Consider the following 27076-nt stretch of genomic DNA (forward strand, 5'->3'; position numbering starts at 1 on the left):
CGCTCCTGCTCTGTCACACCGGCGTCGGCGTCCAATATAACCCAGTGTTTAAGCTGACGTTTACGTTGAAATAAAGCTCGTGCATTGAGGTGGAAGCTGAAGTGATCACCTGCCACCCCGAATGATTCACGATCAGTTTAATTACACCAGCACCCGCTGCAGTTGAGCGGCCGTACAACCGCTTTGAAAACTCGCAGGCAATCCTGTGATGGTACAATGAGTCTTTGTTCTACTGCGGGCAGCTGCCAAGTCATCCCGAGTCTTCATCAAGGTCAGGTGAGGCACATCCTCTCCTCTTCCTAAATCCTCACGCAACTGCTCAGTTTGAAGCTGAAGATAACCTGAAATGACCTCAGACTTGAGAGCCTCCCTGAGCTTTTCCCGTGCTTACACTTTTCGTGATATGATTCAAGGTCCGCCGTGGATAGTAAGAAAATTCAGAAGCCAAGAGGGAGAGAAAACACCTGTACGAGGACAACGTTGACTGGTGAAGTGTAGAGTTGGCACTCGGACACGTTCCTTTGAACTACGGCTCTCTTGGCAGGACATAACAGACAACTGATGTAAGTCATTCCTCTGAGAAATGAAAAACAAGTTCTCGGCATAAACCAGACAATCCTGCTGTTTATCTGTAGCTGACCTGAAGGGGTGGTCAGAAATGAGAAGAACAAAGCTCGAGCATGCAGCCAATTCCCATCAAATTCCACACAAACTGCACGAATACTTGGAAAAATATTTTATTGAGCACAAACAGAAACAGGACGCAGGTTTCCACAACAGATTTCTACATCTCAGTCATCCAAAAGCAAAGCTTCCTGTCGCCGCCGACCACACAGAGCGGCAGCGTCCGGTGCCAACTGAGGCCTGATCCGACGGTCACCGACCCGATCGCCACCGGCTGTAACGACATGAGGTGTGTGACATGAGCTGATGGAAAGCACATTAAATTTAATTAAAAACAAAAACAAAACTCATAACAACTATGGAAAGCACACACAGACCTGCGGGTGGCCGAGATGGTGGATGATCAGCTGAGTGTTGATCTTTCCTGGACATCCCGTTGTGGCAAAGAGGTTTTCATTGGCTCGAGACCACCTGGAGAGAAGAACAAAGTCTTGAAAGCCTTCACACAATTGGAGAATTACTGTCTGAAATATAAAATCATCCTCCTGAAACTGACTTGTGTTAAGTTATGAAAGTTTCTTCTGTGATGCCAACCAATTCAGGTCTTTGTAAAAGACCAAAAAGAAAACTCCAAATCTTTCAATTTCAATAAAATTAAAATATTTTTTAGCGAATCACAGACTGACCAGATTTAAAGGAGAAACCTGAGCAGGTATGAACCGAAGCAATAAGGCTTATGGAAGAACTTTCCTCACCTAAACAGCCGTGCTTTATCGATGTGAGCTGGTCTTTTTTCTTGTGGGTAACTGCAAACAACAAAAAACGTGACTTAGACACATCCCAAATCAATACCTCGAGCAATATCAGCACCACACATCCTCTCACCTGGATCGAGTTATATCCCAGATCAGCCAGTCGCTGCCCGACACCCCGCCTACTTTGATCGTGTTGGTAAGGCACCAGTCTGCTGACATGAGCGGTTCGCTCTCCAGTGACAGGATGGCCTGCTGGGTGACCATGTCATAAAAGCGAATCGTCCCCTTCTTCTCTGCCACCATTAACTAGAGAGCACAGGACGTAATGAATGTAGCAAGGATTTCACAACACTTTGTACTTCTGCACCAAATTCATGCTTTATTCTGAAAGTGGTGCTCGTTTTGGTTGCAACAAAGGTAGCAAAGATGACACGGATGCATGGTGGGTCCTGGAGCACAACTAAACCTCTGTACCAAGGTTATATGAACAGAAAACAACTGGTATCAAATATCCTGTCGGTTCATAGAGATTTCCTAAAAATGATGGTACTTATTTTTATCATGGTTACATAAATGCCAGTGGACATATTTTACAGTATGGGCATCAAACACTGAGGCATCAAAACTCATCATTAAGGGTACCGTGAAGGTTGTGAAACGTCTTTATCAGGGAAACAATTAAGATGAGCTTTTTTTCAATTACATCTCTTCAGTGAGGTGAAGGCCAATCTCCTTCAACATGACTTTGAGAGTAATTCTCACCTTTAATGCCTCTTGATTAGAGTGTTTTAATTCTTTGTACGTTGGCTTTGTTAAGTCGTTACTTCGTAGCCTGCAGGCTCTACAAAATGGAGCAACTCGCTTTCTGACAATAAAGAAATGGCATGACCACACCACACCTGTATTGGCCTCCCTATACTGGTTTCCAGTCCATCTCGGGATCCAGTTTAAAATTTTATTACTTGTTTTTAAGAGTCTTAGTGTTTTGGCGTAGAAGCTCTACACGCCTACCAAAGCACTGAGGTCTAGGAACCAATTGTTCTTGGATGTTACTACTTCCAGGCTCAAAGGCAGAGGCGATAGGACCTTTTCGGTGGTGGCTCCTAATCTGTGGAACAACCTATTTTTTCGCACAAGAGCTGCCCAATCATTCAGTCGTTTAATCTCACTTGCTTTCAGATCTACTTGAGCAGGACATCCTGGCGTTTGTTTTTGTGCAAACAAAGCTGACTTCTATTATTATGTGAGAGTTCTTCTTTCTAATTCAGATTTATGGTTTTTAGTGTATAATTTATTGTATTTTTATTGTTGACCCTATTAACTTTATGCAGTAGAAACCATATTTACAGAGACAGTGGTTTAGAGATGTGGAGCTTCAGTGAAATATATACTGATTTATGTATATCATGTGCAATATATCAGTTAAACTACAGATTAGAGCATGTCCCAGCATGCAACAGTATAGAAAGTAGAAATTAAGCATGATTAAACTCTGTTGGACTCTGCAACATTATGAAAGGATTTAAAAACTATATTTTTTTGTTTCTCACCCTCCTCTGTACACTTCAGCAGGCCTTTACCCACATGTGTGCTTTGGGCTCCACATCAAGATATTTCACAACAAAATCTATATTTGAATGTTGGGCAGAATCTTTTATTTGGCTTATCTAACCACCCACGTGAACTTCAAGTGTTTCTGATAACAATGAGGATGTCTCGGAGGAGTGAGGGCATCCATAAAGTTGACCTCACACCTGACCCTCCAACTGTAAACCATCTATACTACTCAGGTGTTTTACCTCAGCTTTAGAGTAGGCAACTCCTACCTTAAAGACTTCCTTTGGGTGCCAGCACACACTGATGCCAGGAGACTGAAGCCGGAAAGTAGCGCTTTCATTCCCATCCAGGTCCCACACCCTGCAGACATGAATTCACGTGGACAACAAAGATTAAAATGGACACCAACAAAATGCAGAGCGATCTCAGAGTGAGGCACCTTGTTTGACCCAGTTTGACTCACTTTGTTTCCAGAGTATTGGAACTGACACTGTGTTCGCAAGTGCTGTGAGAATTAATTGCCAAAACCTGTATAACTGTCTCATTATTGTGTAGGAGGTAAAAAAACACAGGGCTCTAATCATTTCTAATTAGTTGTGCTACGGATTGATTCAGTTTGACACGTGAACTGTTCTTGGCCTAAAATCCAAAAACAAAATCCACTACCTCTTAATTAACAGCAAAGATGGGGCTTTAGAGCAGGCGCCTAAAAATAGCATCGGATTTTGAGCCACCCTTAGCCCTTACATAACATTAGAATGAATTGACCTTCCAAAGGTTTCTTTCTCTGTAGTGCTAAATGCAAAAGCATAATGGCACACACAGCCTTGACCTTTGCAAATATAATGCCCTGAGTTTTCTTATTCCTATTAAGGCATGCAATGATCCAATATTTGGATGAGATATGGTTCTGTGTTTGCTGCAGCTGTGTATGTTTGCAGTAGTTATCAAACTCCCTCAACTTGCACCATCATCTTGTCTTGAGTGACGGGAGGGTGGAGCATGAAACTGCATGCAGATGTTGTGTTAAAGAGAGCCTAAAGGTTAAGCTCTTGATTTATCAGTTGTCTACATTCCAGCCTTCACTTGGTCATTTATCCAGACTCATGAACACAAGTAAACAAGGTCGAAATGGGTTACTGCTGGCTGCAAGCTGTCTGGACTGATCAGAATGCCTCCCTGGAAAGTTCTCTAGACATGCCCCTGGTAGTCCCAGAATTCACTGGAGAGACTATTAGATAAACCTTGCTAGCACTGGGTTGGACTCCCTTTTACCTTAAGAACTGCCTTAATTCTTCATGGCATAGATTCATCACACAGTTGCTGCAGATTTGTCAGCTGTAGATCCATGATGTCATTCTCTCATTCCACAGCATCCCAAAGAAGCTCTTTTGGATGGAAATCTGGTGACTGTGGAGGCTATTAGAGTACAGTGAACTCACTGTCATGGACATGGTGCATTATCCCGCTGGAAGTAGCCATCGGAAGAAAGGCACACTATGGTGTTTAAACAATGCTCAATTGGTAGTAAAGAACCACAAGTGTTCCAAATAGATATACCCCCACACCATTACACAATCACCACTGGCCTGATAAGTTAATATCAGACAGGATAGAATCCAAGTTGGTTGGTTGGTAAAACCAACATGGGTCATGTTGGTTTTACCAAATTCTAACCCTTCCATCTGAATGTCAGAGCAGAATCTGGGACAGACCAACGTTTTTCTAATCTATCGTCTAATGTTGGTGAGCCTATGTGGGTTGCAGCCTCAGTTTCCTGTTTTTCGCTCAGAGGAGGGGTACCCAGTGTGGTCTTCTGCTGCAGGCCACCTGATGCGCGTGCAGTTCGTTCAGATATACTTTTCTGCATTCCATGGTTGTAGTGAGTAGTTATTTGAGTTACTGTCGGTTTTTTGTTTTGTTTTTTTGTCCTATCAGCTTGCAGCAGTCTGGCCATTGTCCTCTGACATCAGCAAGGCCGTTTTGCACAAAGACCTGCTACTTACTCATATATTTTCTCTTTTTCAGACCCATTCTCTGTAAACCCTAGAGATCGCAGATCAGCAGTTTCTTAAATACTCAGACCAACAACCATGACACGTTCCAAATCACCTTCTTCACCATCCTAATGCTTGGTCTGACCATATCTAACTAACTAAATGCACTGAGTTGCCTCCATGTGATTGGTTGATTAGATATTCATGTTAATAAGCAGTGGAACAGATTTAACCAATAAAGTGGCTGATGACCATATATCTCATCTGGGCTGATGGTGTCTCAGAATCTCTCAGAAGACACAGGGAAAAAACATCTGGGCAGAAGGACGTTCAGAATACCTCGGTCTGCCTGCCGCTACTATAACCTCTTTGGAAGTGTGAAAGGAAATGGATGGATGGATATTGTTCCTGTTGATTTGACTCTTGTTGTCTTCTGCAGTGTTGGTCAAGTTACTTGAAAAAAGTAATCAGTAACTAATTACTGATTACTTCCCCCCAAAAGTAATCCCATTACTTTACTGATTACTTATTTTCAAAAGTAATTAGTTACTTAGTTACTTTTTTAAAAAATGATTTACAACCTGAATAGGTAATAAAGCGATCGATCTTTCAGCCCAATTCTATTTTTTTCTGCATAACCCATCATATAAAATGTAATCAAATGAAAAAGTCTCTTTTTAAAACTTGTTTTATTAGTTTTAATCTTTTAACTTTACGCATGAAGCAAACATTAAATTATATGCAACATTCTCTGACTGGAAGAAATTTGTTTAACATTTAAACCTATTTTCTGCATATTCCAGCACATAAAATAAAATTTGTTTTTGTGTTTACACTCACTCTTTCAAATAAATGCAGGTAAAACACAGCAGAAAATAAATAAAATCAAGGACTCAGCGGTCCTGTTGCTCTATTTTCACCTGTATAGCAGGAGTGGGGCAGGCGGAGGTTTGCCCTGGTGCAGGTGTGTCGTAGCGGTCAGTGGAAGGATCTGGGAGTTTCATATTCCCGTGGCAGTGTACTGTCCGTGCTTGCTCGGAAGTTTAGGGTTTTTTTCGCTGTAAAAAGAATTTTTCTTCCCACGCAGTGAACAGCGGACACTAATGTTTTTGTCACTTTTTATGGAATCAAACTTAAAGGTCAGTACTTCCACGCTTTAAACGCTGCACGCTCATACTCTCTCCCGCACTCGATATATTATCCATTGTTGATCTGCACACAGCTGTTGTCACGAACGTCGCACTTGCTTACGTCACTGTCATGAGACACGCAAAAAAAAAAATCACGGTTTTAGTAACGCAGTAACGCAGCGTGCTTACGGGAAAGTAACAGTAATCTAATTACCGTTTTTGCAATAGTAATCCCTTACTTTACTCGTTACTTGAAAAAAATAATCGGATTACAGTAACGCGTTACTGCCCATCTCTGGTCTTCAGCACGAAATTTGGTTAGCTGTATTTGTGAGTTGCTGGTTGTTGTTGCTATAAAGATCACAGCAGCAAAGATACCCACTAATGCCAGACTGGTGAATCGTGTTGGAGTGCCTTTATTTTTCAATAAATCTGCAGCTTTGTGGAAACATGCCTGGCTTTCACAGTAAAAGGCTGGTGAGTAAATAATGGGTGGCGTCTTTTCACTGAAGTTCATGGTTTCCTCTAATCTGCAGCAGGGTACAGCTGTCTTCATCCTTTTCCAGGGAAAATGGGCTCTTTTCTCAGATTTGGGCCTTCAAGCTTCGAAGACAGACAGACTTATACTGGACTCTTACAGAAAAAACGCCAGCGTCAAATTACATTGAGCTATGACAGCAGGGGCAGAGGAAGGTGGGTTGGAGTGGAATGGAGGTAGGGGGCTAAGCACCCTCGCCTGAGTTGGTGTTATGCTCCACTTGCATTACAGCAAATGTTTCGCTGTGGGCGGCCCGCTGCCATTCATTTTCTGTGGAATACAGCGTAGGGCGGCGAAACGCACGTCAGCTGGGGAAGCGTGGCGGAGAAAAGTTGAACAGCATCCTACCTTATGCAAATGAAACAGAGAGCTCTGGAGGATTAGGACCAATCTTAATTAGAGTATGGCTCCAGCAGCTAAATAAGATGTATGATCGCAAAAGCAGCTCAGCAACACCACGGATGTAATGAATCACTTGGACCGAGAGAGCTGCGGTTCCTGAGACCTGGATCTACGGTTAACCACATCTGAACTAGAAGAAAAGGTGGAGATGGGGGCACAGGGAAGGCTGCAAGTGTTTCTGGGAATATAAAACAAAGTCTTGTGAAGCATGGGAAGGCGCTGACTGATGAGGTCATGCAAAAGACATCATGTAATAAAGTACCTCCAAAGACTATCTAAATGTCAAGTGTGTTGTTGGAGAGATTGATGTCCTCAGTGGTGCGGTGTAGGGGAGGATATGCCCCGTCTCAGATGAAGACCACAGTAAACACTCAACTTTTCCTGCCTCGTCTCCCGTGCAGGCAGTAGGATAGGGTGCTGTCAAAACTCTAGGCTTCTCTCCTCTGCCCATGTGCAGCCTGGGCCTCCATTGTGGAGAACGAAGGAGGGGGGGGGGAAAGAAAAGAGAGAGGAAAAACCCCCAGACCACATGAGGAAAACAACGACTAAACCCTATTCTTTTAGACCACTAGCCAAGCAGAGCTCAATTGCACGCTACACCACCAACGGCCAAACTGCGGTCAACCGCTCTCCCCTTCAAATGGAGAACGCCAGCTCCCCAAAAAAACATAACCTCTGCCGAATGAGGTGAAAGACATGAGACACGAAAACACGCGTCACCTCTTCTGATAAAGCACTGTTATTGCATCACACTACATCAAGCAATAACTCTCTGCTTCCATGTACAACAACAGAGATGAAAAGGACATTGGAAGTGATCTGAGTGAGCAAACAATAAGGTTGGAGCGTTGTGGTTTTTTGGGGTTTCGGATAAATGAAGGAAACGGGAAATGCCGTTAGCACTGTGTGACCCGATTTGTTTTAGAGAATAGAATAAATAATCAAAGGTGAGAAATAAGAATCATATCTCAGGTACCTTGAAGGGTCACTACATGAACAGGGAACACAAATATATATGGCTAACAAACTGAAAAGTCAATATTTGGTGTGACCTCCGTTGTTCTTCCACACAACCTGAACTCAGTTACTAAGTAGTCTCCAGGAATAGTTCTCCAGGCTTCTTGAAGGACATTCAGAGCTCTTCTTTGGATGTTTCTGCCTTTTCTTCAGTTGTCTGTTAAGATGATGTTGAGGTTCAGGCTCTGGGGAGGCCGATCCATGACTGATGGTGTTCCCTTGTGTGTTTTTCTATTCAGGTATGTTTTTACTGCATTGGCAGAGTGTTTGAAATCATTCAAGCTCTTGATAACCAGAAGCTTTCCAGGTGGTTTTGTACGGTGGTTAAAAATCTGACAAGATCCCCACCATCACTGGCTGAAATCAAGCCCCAAAACCATGAAAGGGCTTTCACCATGTTCTACAATGGCTCCAGATACTCACTGTTGTACCTCTCTCCTAAAGCCGTACATATTTCAAGTTTGGATCCATTACTTCGTCAGTGCAGTGATTTTCAGTGCAGTTCTTGAATAATTTGGCATACCTCAGCCTTTCTCCCGGTTTTCCTTCCTTTAGAATGGCTTCTTGACATTCATCCTTCCAGTAACACCATTTCTGATGAGGCTAAAAGGACAGCTGGAACCATATACTGTATATAAAAGATGGACATGGCTGTTTTTTGTGTGTTTTGTTTTTGTTTTTGTTTTTTTCATAAAGCCCCCAGGTGGCGATAACTATAATTGCAAAAATATTTCAGTTCCTATATAAATCTATGAGAAAATATCAGTCAGGCACAATGTCTGTAATTTGACAAATCTGTTAGCAGGGAGCAACACTGAATCTTGATAATCTAGAAACATCTAGCTTCTTCTTTATAAGCTAAGACTGATCTAAAAAAACATGTGGTCCAGATTGTGAAAAGGTGGCAGGAATGCTCTCTTAAGACCCAGAAACAACTGAGAAAGGTGGAAAATGTTGGTTAACGACTTATTTAGTTGTTGACAGAGCGAGAAACAAAAAAAATGTATTAAATGTTTTATAAAACTTACATATCTATACTATTGCTAATATATATTGTAATATATCTATATCACTAAAGCACTTCTGGATGGATGCAAACTGCATTTCGTTGCCCTGTACCTGTGCATGTGCAATGACAATAAAGTTGAATTCTATTCTATTCTATTCTAAAAATAGCATTTCTTACGCTCTACTGACTTTAAAACACATGATCACACAGGATTCACACAATTTTCCCAACTTCCAAGATTACTTTTTTTTTTTTAAAAAGGCAGTAGTAATGGAAGCTGCCCACATTAACAGAATATCCACCTTAATGTAACTAAAAGTGTTGAATAAGGTCAGGTTTGTAATCCATGACAACAAATTCAGAACATGTTGAGTGGGTGGGGTTACAGAGGGTTATTTGAACTAATCTTATAGGGACCCAATAAGGTTGAGAACCAGTAATCGAGGACAGGCTATCACAGTACTGTAATTTTTTCTCCCCTTACACAAGATGAGGGATTGAGGAAAAAGCAAACGGATTATCAGTGAGAACAGGATATACTGCTTTAAACCATACACATAATGCAGCAGCAGCAGGTGGGCGTTTTCCTGAGTTCAGCGGTGAACTCAGTCAGCCCCAAATCCTCTCAGAACCCTGCAGTGTGCCCTCGTGATCTCTAGGTGGCATAACCCACACCCTTTCCACCTACACTGACACCATGAGTTGTTTAGACTACATGAAGCAAGACTCCATCTCTGAGGAAGTGCAGTCTGGTTCCCCACCTTGCTGCTCCAGCGTCAGGTTGCATACTGGAAACAGCAGAGGTCCCACAGCTGCAGGGGACAGTGATGACAACAAACTTATAGTAGAGGCACTCCAGCCAAAGCTAACAGACTGATGGAGAGGTCATGAGTCTATACATGCAGATAGAAACCTCCCTCCCTTTCTTTCCTGTTCTCATATCGAGGCTCAGTTTGTGTGGGCTGACTGGAAGGTCGTCTCCTGTTAACTTGATCTATCCCTTGTTCCTCCTCTGTCTTCCTCCTGCGTCCCATATTTTCTCAACATGACAGAATTTAAATCTTTCAGCAGAGAGAGCGCACTCCTGTTTTCTCTGGACACTTGGCAGAGGGAGCGGAGGAATAGAGTTGAGGAGACTTGTTCAGATGTGAATGGACAGGGGGATCACTATGCTGCTGATAGTCAAAAACGGACCGACTAAAAGCCTGTGAAAAATTATTTGCCCCTTTATCATTTCTTACAGAGAAGCAGGGTACAAAAGAATCACTCAAAAAGTAACACATCATACACAATCTAAAGAAACAGCTGAGAGACAAAGTCATGGTTACAAACCCATTTCTAAAGCGTTGACACTCCAGCGAACCATAGTAAGAGCCATTATGCACAAATTGAGAAAACTCGAAACTAGAGCAGGGCGATATGGCCAAAAATATTTATCACGATATATATTTGAAAATTTGCGATAACGATATAACTGACGATATAATTGATGCGAGACAAAATACAACTCCACAACATTACTAGCGCAAAAAGACAACCTTCCATTTATTTTCACTTCAACAAGAAGCTGGTTTTTATGTACATTAAAGCTTTATAAAAATGTAACCGTGCAAATGCAAATTCCTTGCTGACAGTTTAACCAAAAGGCATTTCCAGTAGAAATGTGCTGACATATCCTGAGCATAACCATGTATAATATCCACTGAAGTTAAAAAGAGGTGCTTTGCAACATTAAACTGCAGTGTGCAGTACGTATTTTTCAGACCATAAGGTGCACGGGATTATAAGGCACATTAAGCGAAACAAAGCAGTCAGATAAATCAAACTTTATTAAACTCATTCTTCTTGCTTCCTCCACTTCTGTACCATTGATTCATTAATGTTGAATTCTCTGGCAGCTGCTCTATTCCCATGTTGTTGCAGTATATTAATGACTAACCTCGTATTGTGGATGGATTATCTCAGTTGTTCTCCTGACTGAAGATTGGTCCGTTTACAGCATCCTGCCATGCGATTGCATTTGTCTCTAACCATGAAGAACCTTCAAGCTAACTTTTATAAGTGGAAAAGTGTTAGTGTTCGTCCTCCAGCTTCACTGTTTATGTTATGCTAACATAGCTGTGTCGCTAGCGATCACGTAGCACATCATTATATACCAGCTAGCCCAACTTCAGTAACCCTACAAACGTCACTGCTGTTTAGTTTCCTGTCTTCATTTATGTTGGAAGTGATAGCAGAGATGTACGTTTGAATTTTTTCAGAAATCTCTCAGTCAGAACATGCTATATCATGCTTAGGTAACTAGCGAAACTAGCAAGCTAACTTCCGCTAGCTTCCTGCTAACTTCTAACTCCGTTAAATGTAATAAATTTTGTTTTAATGGATGCCTGGAAGCTAAACTTCATAGTTACACCTGGTAAAGCAGCAATGCTGATTGTTTTACTAAAGATGAAAGAATTTAGACAGTTTTTAACTCTAAGTGATGCTGCAGTGTTGTTTGACCTGAATATACGGAGTTTAGGACCCAGATTACTCCCAGATTTAAGAGCATCTTAGTCCGACAAATACGACAATAACGATGGCCGCTTGCATGTTCTGCAAAAAAAATGTGCTTTGTTGTGTATCTGATGGACAAACACCAAACCAGTTCCACATCACGGAAGTTGCACCATTTTTACAAACCAATTCTGGTTCATCTGTTTCACTCAACAATCGGCCATGTGCGTATGAAAACAAAGGCACTGCGCATGCGCGTTTTACTCCCATTCTATCGCGATATTTCATTTTCCTATCGTTGCCTAACATTATACCGGTATTACCGTGAACGGTATAATATGGCCCAGCCCTACTCGAAACAGCGGTGAACCTTCCCAGGAGTGGCCAGCCGACAAAAATTACCCCAAGAGTGCATCGATGAGTCATCTAGGAGGTCACAAAAGAACCCAGAACAACAGCTAAAGAACTGCAGGCCTCAGTTGTCTCAGTTAAGGTCAGAGTTCATGATTCAACAATATGAAAGAGACTGGGCAAAAATGGCATCCATGGGAGAGTTCAAGAAGAAAAGCACTGCTGACCAATAAGAACAAAAAGGCTCATCTCAAATTTGCCAAAAAACATGTTGATGATCTCCAAGACTTCTAAGAAAATGTTCTGTGGACTGACGACACAAAAGCTGAACTTTGTGGAAGGTTTGAGTCTCGTTACATCTGACATAAAACTAACACAGCAGTTCATAAAAAGAACATCACAACAACAGTCAAACACGTTGCTGTGAGTGTGCTGGTGAAGGGCTGCTTTGCTGCTAGATTAACTTGATGAAAACATGAATTCTGCTCTCTTCCAGAACATTTCTGACCATCAGTTTATGACCTGAAGCTCAAGAGCACTCAAGTTACACAGAAGGACAATGATCTGAAACACACGAGCCAAGTCAAAGTCCAGACTTAGAACTGATTGAGATGCTTTGGCATGACCTTAAACAGGCCAAAGCATCTGGAAAACCATTCAATGCAGTTGAAAAAAAACCAAACAACTTCTGTTGTAAACTTCTGTAAAGAAAAATCAGCTAAAATTCCTCCACGATGATCTGAAAGACTCTATGATAACTGATGTTTGATAACTAATGCTTAATTGCAGTTCTTGCTGCCAAGAGTGGAACAACCAGTTATTCGGTTTAAGAGGCAATTACTTTTTCCACACAGGGAGGTAGGTTTGGAGATCTAATATTAGTATTTGTTTGATGATGTGTAAGAAGTAAGTGTGACAAATACGGAGAAAATCTAAGAAATTATGCCATAATTATATAAAAAATATATAAATACTTTTTCAAAGCACTGTATATTAAAAAAAAATGCTGGATTATAATGCAGTGTGACTCTCAAGACAAAATCATACAATACTAACGCAAACACACATAGTTTCACAATAAATTATTGGAAAAATATCCTCCACCTCAGAATCCACATCAACAGATATTAATAGCATTTTTTTATACTTCAGAATATGAGATTAAACTCTCTCTTAATGGCAGCATGATAAAGGACTGCAGTAAATGCCAATAAGGTATTGTGGTTAGCTGCATGCCTGGGCTTTCATATCTTCCATTCACCATCCATCCATTCACTTCCGCTTATCCTTTTCAGGGTCGCGGGGGGCGCTGGAGCCTATCCCAGCTGTCATAGGGCGAGAGGCGGGGTACACCCTGGACAGGTCGCCAGTCTGTCGCAGGGCTAACACACAGAGACAGACAACCATTCGCACTCACTTTCACTCACACATTCACACCTAGTGGCAATTTGGATTATCCAATTAACCTATCCCCACAAGTTGCATGTCTTTGGACAGTGGAAGGAAGCTGGAGTACCTGGAGGGAACCCACGCAAACACGGGGAGAACATGCAAACTCCACACAGAAAGACCCCGGCCTGATGGTGGAATTGAACTCAGGACCTTCTTGCTGTGCGGCAACAGTGCTAACCACCGTGCCACCGTGCTGCTTTCATATCTTGGTGTTTTGAAACCAGACACGAAAAGCAAGGCATGGCTCTACAACAAGACAGGAAGGACTTAGATAATGCTCTTAAAATTATGATAATCTTCACTTTTTATTTGATAAGGCCTGAAACTAGCAACTGAGATCATAAAGCCATGTGGAAAGTGTTTACTGAGGTCACAGAGCAAGGGAAATGAGTTTCAAATATACTTCTATAACACTTGAAGTCTTTCAGCAACCAGACTAGCCAGTAAAAAAAAAATGCATGTTGAAGGTATTTCTGCTTTGGATTCACTGCCTGGAAGATATCAAAATCTGGATGTCAACCAACTTTCTCTAACTGAACAACAATAAGGTTCCATTGCTCTGGAAAGTTCTTTGCACCAAGTCCTGCTAACCCATCACCCTCACCAGCTCCCAGTCAAGGTAAGTCTCCTGTAAAATCCTTCTTCTCAGCTACAAATCCAGTAATTATCAGAACCTTCTCCTCCCCTACACCCCATCCCGGACACTGGATTCCTCAGTTAAAGGTCTACTCTCCATTCCCACACCAGACTCCCTTCTGAGATCTACAAGGCCTCGCGGAGGTCTTCATAGAGAAACATAGCTACATATGCAGTCTACAGTCAGGTCCGAAAAACGAAACTTTTTCTTCTTTCTATTAGCCAGAAGGTGTCGACTCAATCAGGTCCAACTGTATAAAAAGACAAGCCTACTCCTAACCCAATTTATGACTTGATTGACGTTTCTCATGTGATGTTGTGCGCATATTATATATATAGCTGTATATCTCAGATTTCTGTAAAGTTATTTATTTCGTATAGTTTTTCATATTTATATCCTGTTCATATCCTGTACATAGCTTGTACTCACTACAGCCTGTACATACCTATAGTTATAGAATATTCACAACATACTTCATACCGTGTACATTATAACATACCATAATAGACCCATTTCTGTAATATACTCACATATCTATATTATTGCTAATATATATTGTAATATATCTATATCACTAAAGCACTTCTGGATGGATGCAAACTGCATTTCGTTGCCCTGTACCTGCGCATGTGCAATGACAATAAAGTTGAATTCTATTCTATTCTATATTATTCAAGATATTCCCCAACTGGTTGACATAAAGAAGAGTATGATTTGGTGCATGAAGTTGTTACTATGTGTCCACAGTCTTGATTTACATAGTCACCCCTTATTCCATGACAGGTGGTGTAAGTGTAGCTATTTTCATCTTTATATCCAGTCCGTTATCTCCAACTACCTGCATTTTTTTGTTTGAATCTAAAAATATTAGAGTTTCTACACTGCTGCTGCCATTTGAAACAAAAAGCAACACTAGCTGAAATAACTAGCTAAAAGTATATGACTTAACTACCTCCAGGACAGCTAATACTAACGGCTATGTGGCTGAAGTGGGCATCCAGAAGTAAAAGCTAAATGACGTGCTTGTATGTTGCAGCAGAACCAGCCTCACAATGTTACAGGGGTTGTCCCCGTGGTGGCCCCAGCTACTGATACACTTTTTCCCCTCCTCTCGCCTTAATTGAAAAGGAAATTTTGGGGACCCTGTTACGGGACACCCACCCCCCTTTAGAGAGAGGAAAATCTTTCTGCAGCTAATTGGATTTCCATATTTAACCAATTAGCTAGAAAAGCTACAAAGCAGCTCTGTGCTTACGCACAGTCACACTGGAGCATGTTGTGCTTAGCATCGTGTTTCACTGTGGAAACACTGTCAGAACTTTCTGCACCATTAACAGAGAACAGAACTGAAAATCAGAAGCTGGGAACACACACACACACGCACACACACACACATGGAAATAAAACGGGTTCGACCTGCAAGTGTGGTCATCACTGACGGAAGCAATTTGTTTCCCCTCCATGGGCTCGAACACCAAATGGTTAATGTAGCTGGTGTGACCCTCCATTACCTAGTGACAGCATTGGAAAAACAAACGTGTGAACAAAAACAGAAAATATACCAATCAATAAGTTGTTAAATGAATGTTTTGTAGCAGTTTAACTACTTCCTCTATCGCTAAGCACTGAACGTCAGCACTAAGCAGCGCAAGTTTGATGCCTAATGACAAGCGCAGTTGTGGCCAATGTGCTCCAGATGTTGCATTACCTTGACTTCATGCCTATCCTGAAGATCAGAAGTCAGCAGGCGTAGCTTTCTGTCAGCTGCAGCCGTGCACAACCTGCAAAGAGAGGACATAAAAACACAGAGTGAGCATCAAAACAGTCAGACCGATGACAAACGACATCATGCAACCACCTACACTGACACCTCTGGATGAGACTGTGTGTGTGTGGTAAAAACTTGGACGCCGATCAGTAGAAACACTGCCAGGGAGATTCTGATTGCAAGCTAAGATAAACATGTAGAAAAATAAGAATCCTCACGCCATTTGTGCACGCTTCTGTTCAAAAAAACCTGTGCAGAGCCAGGCAGAGGACTTTCCCCTCTAATCAGTCCTCGTATACCAGCGCCTGCAATTATTCACACAATTACACTAACTCACTTATGACAAGAAAAACACACACATATCACCAGAATAAACAGACAGCAGTTCACACATTTTCAAGCACAGGCACAGATGGATTTGGCATGATGTCACTACAAACAGCCTTAACGTGCTCCAGGGTTTTACTGCTACAGTAGATTCGATTATATTAGGACAGGCCCTCTCAACCTGCGTATTAGTGTTTGTTGTAAAACATGGAACACACGCTGGCGTTTTGCCTTTTTTTAAATTAAATGTCAAAGCCATTCCCATTGAATAAAAAGGGGAAATTCCAGTGAATTTTTGTTTTGTTGACATAAACTCACTCTACCTCGTGCCATCATTTTAACCCCACAGAGGCTGAAACAGGATAGGTTTTTGAAAGTGAGAACATCTTTGAAAGGTCTGCTTGACCAAAATTAGCAGAATCTTGGCTTAATGTTTTACATTAAAAAAAGAAGCTACATTTAGAGTCTATATACTGTATGCATATGTGAATGTTTTCCCCTTTCATCTTGTAATGACATTTATGAATCCCTGCTTTATTGTGGTGGGGAGGTCTGTGCCCCACTGATCCCAGGAGCTATGTTGAGGGGGCATTTGCTCCTAGTTGGGTTTTGCAAGGCAAATTGGTCCTGGGCAAGAGACCAGACAAAGAGTGATTCAGACGACCCTTATGAACAAGAGAACAAGGAGCCAGTTTGCTTTGCTCAGGATAGGGTTACCAGGGCCCCCTGGAATCAAGCCCGGGGAGAGGGGTCCAAGAAAGAGTGCCTGGTAGCCGGGCCTTAGCCTATGAGGGCCAGTTGGATGCAGGCCAAAGACAAAATATGGACCTGGCCTTCTGTGGGTCTGCAACGCACAAGAAGCACCACATGGGTCCAGTAAGTCAGACAGTAGTTATGGGTGCAAGCCCAGTGGTCTGACCCGAGCGTCCCAGTGATTCCAGGAGCTATGTCGTCAGAGAGAGAGAGAGATCGCATCTCCTGGCTGGCTTGAGAACACCTTGGTGTTCCCCCAGAAGAGCTGAAAGACGTGGTCAGGGAGGTCTGGGCTTCTCTGCCTTGGGTGTATTTGATATCCCCCATGTTGGCGTTCTTCCTGAATCATCACAATTAATCTTGGTCAATCACAATGTTATTAGTTCTGTGACATGGAAAAAAAATTGCCAATGTCCACTCAGGAAAAAGAAAATGTAAAAAAAAAACAAAAAAACAAAAAATAAAAACATGGCTGTTAGGGACATGGTTAGGGTTTGGTGTGCGGTGTGATGGTGTGTCAATAACACCAAAACAATACATCGCAAAGTGATAACATCATATCACAATGTTAACCTTGGTGTTCGAGGAACAAAACCAACGCAGGATATCAGACCATGCCTCTTCTTAGACTCCCCCCATTTTAATGCTATTGAGTCTCTTCTTACATTACCAACACTGCAACTTATCCTGCCTAACCTGGTTCAGGTCGTTTGGGCAGCAGCGATGTCCAAACCTCACTCTTCCCAACCACCTCCTCCAACGTTTCCATAGGAACACCGAGCCATTCCAAGATCAGAGATAAAATCTCTCCAGCGTGTCATGTGTCTGCCCCCTGACATCCTTCTGGTAAGATATGTTTGAACCACCTTAGCTGCCTACTTTTGATGTGGAGGAGTAAGAACTGTGGTTTAGTTTTTTTATCTGACAAAGCGAGGCTGAATTAAACCAAACGTAAATAAAATGTCAGGATAAAATACTAATAAAAACCAATCACAAAATACAAAACTATAATAACTCTTTGTGAAACAATGAAAGCTCCTGAGTAGAAGATTACCAGATAGACCCCAAGATAGTAGATTTGGAATTAGAGCAGGGCAATATGACCAAAAATATCTATCACGATATACATTTGAAAATTTGCGATAACGATATAACTGATGATATAATTGACACTAGATAAAATACTTTACAACTCCTCAACTTTATTAGTGCAAAAAACCCCAAAAAACATCAATGTATTTTGCACTTACACAAGCAGCTTTTTAAATGCATTAAAGTTATATAAAAAATTTAAAGTGCAAATGCAAATCCTTGCTGACAGTTTAACCAAAAGGCATTTCCAGTGGAAATTGGCCGACATATCCTCAGCATAACCATGTATAATATCCACAAAACTTAAAAGAGGTTATAAACACATACAATATGGTAATATTGTATGTGTTTCACTCAGCGAGGCACCTGCCTACTATAGCCATAATGCTCCGACAATACATCAAGCGGTGCGGGTTCGTAGCTTAGCAAAGTCGTACTGAAACATTTGACAGATTTTCGAGCGCCATGTACCACATAAAATCGTTTCGAGGTCAGTAAACACAACCAGAATTCATACATAAGGCACACAGGATTAAAAGGGACACTGTCGACTTTCAGAAAGATCAAAGGATTGATTTTAAGTGTGCCGTATCTCCCAAAAAACACGGTAATAACGACGGCCCGCTAGCATGCGCTACCAAAAATAGTGCTTTGTTGTATATCTGACGGATGAAAGCTAAACCAGTTCTACACCACTGAAGTTGCAGCATTTTTACAAACCAATTCTGGTTCATCCGTTTCATTTAATGATCCACTTTCGCTCTTCTCATTCTGCGTCGCAGCCATGTGCGTATGCAAACAAAGGCACTGTGCATGCGCGTTTTACCCATATCCTATCGCGATATTTCATTTTCTTATCATTGCCCAACATTACACCGGTATTACCGTGAACGGTATGATATAGCCCAGCCCTAGTTGGAATTATAGGATAATACAATATCCATCAGTTATTTATTTGTCAAAGTACTTCTATTATTTGCTGAAAAGAAATTTAGAAAATACATTTAATAAAAAGAATACATCCTTGCAAATATACCCATGCATGCAGCAAACTAGGATGCCAAGCTGAAGTTTTAAAATATGTTCTGTGCAAACTACAGAATATATTAGCATGTAATTTACTGATGCATGTCTGTTTCTGGTTGCCTAGTGATCCAAGCTGCAATCATCCCTGAGGGCATCTGAGGGTAAAATGCCACAAACATGAACTTTAGCTTCTCTGGTTTGAGCCTGGTTGGGGGTCTTTGTTGTCATGTCATTCTCATGTCCCTCTGCCCATCTTCTCTTTGTGCCTTTAACTCTCTGATAAAGGCCAGCATGTTGTCCACTGTATATAGTAAATGACAGGCAAGGCTGAAAAATGTGTGTGTTCAGTTGAAGTCTGTGGTTTTAATAGTCTCCAGGCTTGTTCTCATTATAAGCTGCTGTGGTGGCAGCTTGAGGCCCCTCTTCTCCCCTCTCTGTTACTCTCTCTGGGCCCCCACTTGAGGCAAACCCGTGAGAACGTTGTACTTTTCCTGGAAGGCACAGCTACGTGCAGCCTGAAGGGAGGGATGGAACCTGAGTGGGTAGTCATCAGCGCAATAACAAGTGCGCACGTCACAGGGCTGGCTCAAGGGTCCTGTGGAGTAAACCACAGACGGCCAGCTGCTTTGCCTTTTCAATTACAGAAAGGCTAAACACCTCCAGGGGGACCACGAAACCTTCCCATCCACCGCCTCAGGCGAAAACTCTTGCTTTCTAACAATCTTTGCTTGGGCTACTTCCCTCCTGTCCAAAGCCACCTGAAACAACTTTGCTCACATCCTGGCATCTGCAGTGTGACAGCAAGAGGCAGTGATGACTACTTTCACTGGCTGGTGTGCTTTCTCTGCAAATGTCTCTTCTCTGGTCCCAAAAACTGTGTTTACAACAGTGACCCTGTTATGTTAAAAGACGTAAATGTCTAATGTGGAAGTGAAAGTTGGCTGGAGACCTTCTAATCCTGCCTCATCATGACCTCTCACGTAACAAGAGGCCCATGACCTACAGATGAGCTACAAATGTCCAACCAAATGCCTTTTGCTAATAAGGCATCAGTTACATTGGCTTAGACACTGTCAACCATCTGTTGCTTGGGTAAGATTGTGTATATATTCCAACCGGTTAATAAATAACATTGCTGAACTTTTTCTATTTCCAGTTTGCATTACATTTTGTTTAATTTTACAGTCACTCACCTAGTAGTTGGCAAGCATTCGCAGACCTATATGGAAAACTACAGGCAACTGTGGCAACCTAAACAACCTAAGGAACCACTGGAGCTGGTGGTCATATCACATGAAAACCTACAGGCAACTGCAGGAATCTGCTAGCACACCGGTCCCCAACCCCCGGGCCTCGGACCGGTTCCGGTCCGTGAGTTGTTTGGTACCGGGCCGCGAAAGTTGAGGCTCAGGTGTGAAATGTATAGTTTTCAGGGTTTTTATCGGTTTTCAGCGTTATTTTGTTATCGTTTGTATCGTTAACTCGGTTTTCCTTGGTGTTTTCACGTGTGTTATGAATAAATCTTCTTTATTTTGGTACCGGTACTAGTTTTATTTTGTTGTATTTATCCGTGACACCTTAAAGACCGGTCCGTGAAAATATTGTCGGGCATAAACCGGTCCGTGGTGCAAAAAAGGTTGGAGACCGCTGTGCTAGCATACACAGCATACACAAAAAGGGTTACGCTGGGGGTAGGGGTGGGCGATATAAACGATATATGATGGAAACGATATAAATTTGGCTAACGATAGAGATTTTGACTATATGCGCTATTGCGATAGCGCATGATGATGATGTCATCAAGCTGCGCCTGTTTTGGTAGAAAGCATCGTAGCGGCTACAACCATGTCACAGCAAAGAGATGAAGCACTTTTGAAATATGGGGAAAGCCAAAAACTGCCCTTCCTCCACTTCCGTAACATTGATTCATTAATGTTGAATTCGGAAGCAGATTTGTGTCGTGAAAAGGCCAAAACGCCTGAAACGCGCGTCAGTGTAGCGCGTTTCAGGCGTTTGACTCGCGAAAAAAAACACGCGCCTGAGTTTTTGTGTTGCATTTTGTGCATACGCGCGTTTCGCATCTACCGCTGGAGTTGGAAAAATCTGAACTCCAGCGTCAAGTTGCGCCGCGACAACCAATCAGGAGCCTGGTGACGTGGCTGTGACCTAGGTCAAAGGGGCAGATCCAACCAAAGCCCTTCATTCTTCAGTGGAGGGGAAGGCTAATCAATGCTGTTGCAAACAACCCAGAGCTGTATGACACCAGCTGCTTTCTGTACCGAGACAGGAATATAAAGGACAGAGCTTGGAGGAAGATATGTGAAGAGATCGGGCAACCTGGTAAGTTCATTCATTTCTCTTTTGAAAGTTTTCACTGACCTGGCAAGCTAGCAAGCCACCGCTATTTTCCCATGGACGTACAAATACCGTTCTGCTTTTATGCATGTTGTCATATAGGAATATATTTTGTTTATTAATAAACAGCACACAGTGGTCCCGCTGTTCATCCGTCACTGCCTCGCTTTTTCGCTGATTTTTTTTTTTATTGCACAGTACAGCATTGCATTCTGCAGCCTGATTGACAAATCTCCTCCGTGCCGTGTCTCCTGCGCGTGGCAAATTTATCATGTTTGGTTTTGATAACCATCACGTCCAATAGAAAAAAAAACCGCACAAAAACACCCATAACTATGACCCTCATTCGGAAATAGACACCTGCACCGCAAGGGAAAAAGGCGCACGAAAGTGGCAGGCAGATGAAGACAAAACGCGGCATAATAATACTTTTACGTTTTGCAATCTACAAAGGTTTGCACTTTGAGAATCAATTGTGAGAACTGTGACCAATGTTCATGTGTGTGGGGAAAACAGTGTACGAAGTGCGTGGCCAGGGCCTAGTGTTTCTGAGAACCCCTGCTGCAATAAATGATGGACCACTGTATATACTTTCTCTGATTATTATATTCAACCTGTTAACATTTAATACTGTATTGATAGAGACAACTGATTCTGCAGCAGAGCATCCCCTGTTGCTTCTCCTGGCTCCCCAGTCCCTGAGCTCCTGCTGCTGCACCCACAGGTATGTACAGCAAGCACTGATAGCTTTTTACTCGGTTGGATTCCCTTGTGATCACCTTTACTAAATATCTACAACTAATCTGATTATATCCTGTTTTTTGTTTTTGTTTTCAATGTTGAAATTAAAATCTAGTAGCAGCCTTCTCATTTCTTTGTGTTTTGTGCTGTTTTACAGGCCCACAGAGGAGGACGGCTCCGAGGCAGATGAGGGACGGTCCATCGGCGGTGGAGCTGGCCATCCTGGAGTCCCTGAAGAGGCCACACCAGTCTCCAATGGAGCATTTCCTCCTCAGCCTTGTTCCTGCTCTGGAGAGCAGCTGGGTCCTTTTTATTCCTGTCTCTCTGTAAATACTTATATTTTATATATTTATGTTTAATGTTTTTCTGTTCGAGAATTTTAATATTGTTTCAAATAAATTTTTATAATGACAAATGTCTCTAGTTCTACTACACAGCAAACGTTGGCACACGACTTGACACATGTAGAATTTATTTCATATTATACTAATGACAAAATATACTAATACAGTGGGATGCAGAAGTTTGGGCAACCTTGTTAATAGCCATTATTTTCCTGTATAAATCGTTGGTTGTTACAATAAAAAATGTCAGTTAAATATCATACAGGAGACTCACACAGTGATATTTGAGAAGTGAAAAGAAGTTTACTGGATTTACAAAAAGTGTGCAATAATTTTTTAAACAAAATCAAGCAGGTGCATAAATTTGGGCACCACAAAAAAAGAAATGAAATAAATATTTAGTGTATATCAATGTCTGTGTCTCCTATATGATATATGGGGTGCCTTTGTCTGGACGTGCTTCCCATCCAGAGCTGCACAGCACAGAGGGAAGTTTCAGCACTCCTGGAATCCCTCTGTGATGGACCGCCAGTCTCCAGGTGAAGGCACAGCCATGAAGTTGTCCACTAGACAGTCCCAGATGGCCGTCGCTACCTGGGGGGTGATCTGACACACCGACTCTGTAACTGAACGCTTGGAAGGAGTCCCCGGTGACAAGGAACCTGGACAAAATTGTTCAAAATCAGTATTATGTGTACTGCAGTTACAAAATACATTATTCAAATTCCAAAATACTTTTGTGATGTCAGATTTAAATCACAAAACTTGAATCTTACATAAAACATTTTGTAATTATAAGGATAATTACAAAATGTATATTAGATAATATCTAAAACAGTTGTTTTGTTTTAACTTTAACATATCATAATTTGATTGGTAGCAACTTTCACAACTACAGTGAGCCAATCACTCATAATTCCTAAACATGTCAATCAGGTAGGAATGAAGTAAGACATTAATAGAAATAAAGAGTTTTATGTTGACATGTAGCCCTTTCCTTTCTTATATCATTAATATTTTTGAAAAATAAATCTGTGATAAGACATAGCTTATCAAGATGGAACCATGCAACTAAAGATGAACCAAACTGTTCAGTTTTATCTAACTCTCAGTTTTAATAAAGGCTGTGACCCCTGTTATAGAGTCTGACAGCTGCAGGGATTATATACAAATATTCAACTATACCAAAATTAAACCAGGTCTAAATAAAAAAAGGAGTGAGTATCACTACAAAGATTAACCCACAGTGGTCCTAATGCTACAGTTTGATATCAGCAAACACCGAGCGCATACGTATGACACCACAGCCATGCTATCAATGCAAACACTGATAACAGCATAAATTGAATTAAATCAGGACTTGATAAGAACTGAGTATCACTAAAAATATTATAAACAGTCGTCTCCATACCACAGTTTGCTATCAGTAAACACCAACGGCATTCATTGATAGCATAGCACATCCATGTTAGCAGTCTATAAACGATAGTTTAGCATATTAGCACAGGTATCAATAAAGGACTACCGTATTAAACACTTTTACTAACCTCAGGCAGACGGACAGGCGCTCTGCAGGTGGGATTGAGCGCCTGTAGTTGGTGTCTAGGCGGGCGATGCTTGGACCAGCGCGGGCCGCAGGTCCTCAAACTGGGCGAGGGAAAGACGGCGATATCGCTGTCATCGCCTCATCCAGGCGCAGCTCCTGAAGCAAGTGGTGAAACTCACCAAACTGCTCACGCGTCTGGAGGACCTGATGGACCCAGGTACGGCGAGGACGTCCTTAACGCCGCTGCTCTGCTCTCCACAGTAAATAGAGAAGGGAGACTCTCTCTTCAAGCGCTAGCTCGACAGCTGCCATCTAGCAAAGATACCGGTCTGGCACAACTTCCTCCCACATTTCCGGTTCACGCGCGTCAAAGTATGCAATTTTGAGGCGCGATGGATTTTTCTTGGACACGCGTCGAGGTGCGAATGTGCACGCGTCAAATTAGGGGCGTTTGGGGCGTTTTCGTTCGCGTCTATCGCATTTGGTGTGAACACACCGTTAGTGTTCGTTTGACTTTGGGACCTGAAGTGGATGGAGTTTTGGACCCAGATTACTCCGCGAAGCTCCTCACTACGGCAGCCATAATGCTCTGACAATCCATCAAGCAGTGCGGCTTACCAAAGTTGTACTAAACATTTTTTAACAGATTTCTGCACGCAGAAATCGGTTCGAGGTCAGTAAGCACAACCAGAATTCATACATAAGGCACGCTCTCGATTTTTGAGAAAATTAAAGGATTTTAAGTGTGCCTTATAGTGTGGAAAATACGTTATACAGAAGAAAAGAATATATCGTGATATATATCGTTACCGCACATGCTTGAAATTATATCGCGATATAAATTTTAGGCCATATCGCCCAGCCCTAGCAGGGGGCAGTTGATTTAACCCAGCGAAAACCAGAAACATCAGATGAGAAACTTCAATCAAGCTCAAAAGTGACCACCCATGTTTTGAATGTCTTCAGCTCCCAAAGCTGAACATGGGTGTCTTCATTCATGTTTCAGAAAGCGCTTACGTGAAGCGTTTTAAACAAGCCACCGAGCTACAAAGTGAACGATGTTAATAAAAAGACTTGATTTGGATATAAAAAAACAAAACAAAAAAAAAAAACAGAAGAAGGCCAAAGCACGTAGAATGCAAGTGGCCTAGTACCTGATAGTGGGTATCCTGTCCAGCCGAGACTCGGGGCTCCAGGCTAGAGCGTCGACACGCAGTTCATGGTGAAAAGCTCGAAGAACATTGAATTCAACTCCCTCGACCTCCACATCCTCCTCCTGTAGGAGCAAAGTTGCATTCAGAGAAGGAAACAGATGTGCACTCAGTGAACCAAAACACGTGAGACTGTATCTCTAACCTGGAAGAGGCAGGTGCCCACCACCACGTACTGGTTTCCACCATAGGCCAGGAGAGATGCCGGGGTACCGGAGCTGAAGGGACTGAACTCCACCACATGAACAAAGTCGTCACATGGTACGGTGTAGCTGGGACTGTGGCTTGAGTCCTCCTGCATGTCGCGCGTACTTCCACTGAAAGAATCAGAAGGATAACCGATAGGAAATGATTAGGATGATCATCAATACCTGTTGTTTAAAACCACTTTTAAACAAGAACATCAGTTCATTGATCAGATTATTATCGGTAAATGTACCAGTAGTCATGATAAATGTGATAATTAAAAGTCTCAACACTACATATATGATGATATTAAGCTATTTTGTTAAAGGTTGTGTTTAACTTGATTTTTAACTGATTAACTAAACAGGTTCCCAACTTTTAGGATAAATAACATTAGGTTTGTCTTAACGCTTAAAGGTAAATCAATGGGCTTCTAATGAAAAGGCACAAAATACTCAGGCACAAAATAAATGTTGTGTTAATTGTAATGTCTTAAAATCAGTCAGTTCTGTTAAGTGTTTGAGCACCTTAGATGTGGTAAATGGAGTTGTTATTATATAGCGTTTTTCTACTCTACTAGAGCAGTCAAAGCTCTTTATACAACATGCATCATTCACCCATTCAAACAAGCACTTGTTTCTACATCTATCTTTCTAACATTCACACACATTCATACATCATACCTACATACTCTACCACCTGAGCTACAACCACTTGTTGTAGCTGTACATCATGGAGGTACAACACACAAATCTGCTGCAACTGATGCCATTATATCAAGAAAATTTCCAGGAACTTATTGAATGTATATTTTTAAAAAGTCTAGACTGGATTTTATTTCAGTCAACTAAAATTGTTTTCAGGCCTACTTTTATCTTAGTTTTTGTTAACTACACTAGTTGGGGATTTATAAACCCTCTTTTGTATCTTGCAGATAAAAAATAAAGTTAAACTTAACTAAACTAAATCAGTATTTTTGCTTATGTTCAATAAAAAAAAAGGAAAAAAAGTCTGCAGGGTTACAGTTGCTAAGGATCCTAAAAACCAAACGTCAATCAAAGACTTTCTTGTTTTTCATATCCCAGTAGTTACAGACTCATGCACAGCAAGTAGGACGCAGCTGGACTATGTTTTACCAAACTACATTGATCAACATTACATTCGGCGCAGTTAATATACACACAGAGTCCCCCCCCCCTTTTTAAACTTAGTACAAATGCAGACAGTGCTTAAAATTGTATTACTGCTTATGAGTTAAGTTTTTTCTCGCTAAGTTGCAACAAGGTCGTTTATTTTCATGTTATTTCTGTAAAGGAAAACTAGGTGAATATGATATCTCAGCTAAACTAGTGTGGCTTTTGTGGAAGAATAATAATAATGGTAGCATGTCACCAGTCTAGAAGCAAAACGTGCTGCTGGTTTAAATGCGGAAGCACTGCTTGTCGTTTTTACCAGTCAAACCGCAGCCTGGCAATGTCGTAGCTAACCCTTACTGGTGAGGGTCTATCTAAACTCAGAACACAGCAGTAACTGATAGACTTTACTACCTTATTTTCAATGAATCCCTTGAACGAAACGCTGCCCGCGTTTGAGATGTTTTCAATCTTCTTCCGATTACGACACGGAACGTACCATCGAGTAGAAATGTCAGAGGGTGGTTGGGTATTAGTTATGGCGACAGAAATTTTTGGGGAGAAAGTCTAAACCACTTTAGAAAATCCATAAGCGTTACTGAAAGATTTTATTTGAAACACGTCTAATG

General features: G+C 41.7%; 1 protein-coding gene and 2 long non-coding RNA genes across 3 annotated transcripts; 1 reads left to right on the forward strand and 2 right to left on the reverse strand.

Annotated features, from left to right (window-relative positions):
- Positions 1 to 721: 721 nt before the first annotated feature.
- Positions 722 to 26946, reverse strand: nup37 (nucleoporin 37). The gene is made up of 10 exons (XM_085435968.1): positions 26862 to 26946; positions 25274 to 25445; positions 25072 to 25193; positions 15674 to 15746; positions 15382 to 15476; positions 3206 to 3296; positions 1510 to 1685; positions 1380 to 1430; positions 1002 to 1095; positions 722 to 898 (listed from the first exon to the last, which is right to left on the reverse strand). Exons 2-10 carry the CDS (start codon positions 25427 to 25429, stop codon positions 785 to 787), a joined length of 972 nt encoding a protein of 323 aa, XP_085292094.1. The 5' UTR covers positions 25430 to 25445; positions 26862 to 26946; the 3' UTR covers positions 722 to 784.
- LOC146689467 (uncharacterized) lies at positions 20957 to 22398 on the forward strand. The gene is made up of 3 exons (XR_014916138.1): positions 20957 to 21271; positions 21929 to 22010; positions 22185 to 22398. It is a non-coding gene; the product is annotated as an uncharacterized LOC146689467 (long non-coding RNA).
- On the reverse strand, positions 22483 to 24980 carry LOC146689468 (uncharacterized). Its single transcript, XR_014915994.1, has 2 exons — positions 23919 to 24980; positions 22483 to 23033 (listed from the first exon to the last, which is right to left on the reverse strand). It is a non-coding gene; the product is annotated as an uncharacterized LOC146689468 (long non-coding RNA).
- Positions 26947 to 27076: the final 130 nt, after the last annotated feature.

This window comes from Copadichromis virginalis, linkage group LG17, assembly GCF_057382275.1.
Source record: "Copadichromis virginalis isolate Kocher_CV1m ecotype Utaka linkage group LG17, C_Virginalis_male_GT1.1, whole genome shotgun sequence".
NCBI lineage: Eukaryota > Metazoa > Chordata > Actinopteri > Cichliformes > Cichlidae > Copadichromis > Copadichromis virginalis.

What these genes read in the sequence shown, in the direction of transcription:
- nup37 (XM_085435968.1), bottom strand. Translation starts at nt 25,429, where the DNA reads ATGCAGGAGGACTCAAGCCACAGTCCCAGCTACACCGTACCATGTGAC. An exon ending in TGGGATATAACTCGATCCAG is followed by an intron (nt 1,431 to 1,509) that starts GTGAGAGGATGT and finishes TGTTGTTTGCAG; the next exon opens with TTACCCACAAGAAAAAAGAC. An exon ending in GATAAAGCACGGCTGTTTAG is followed by an intron (nt 1,096 to 1,379) that starts GTGAGGAAAGTT and finishes TCTTCTCTCCAG; the next exon opens with GTGGTCTCGAGCCAATGAAA.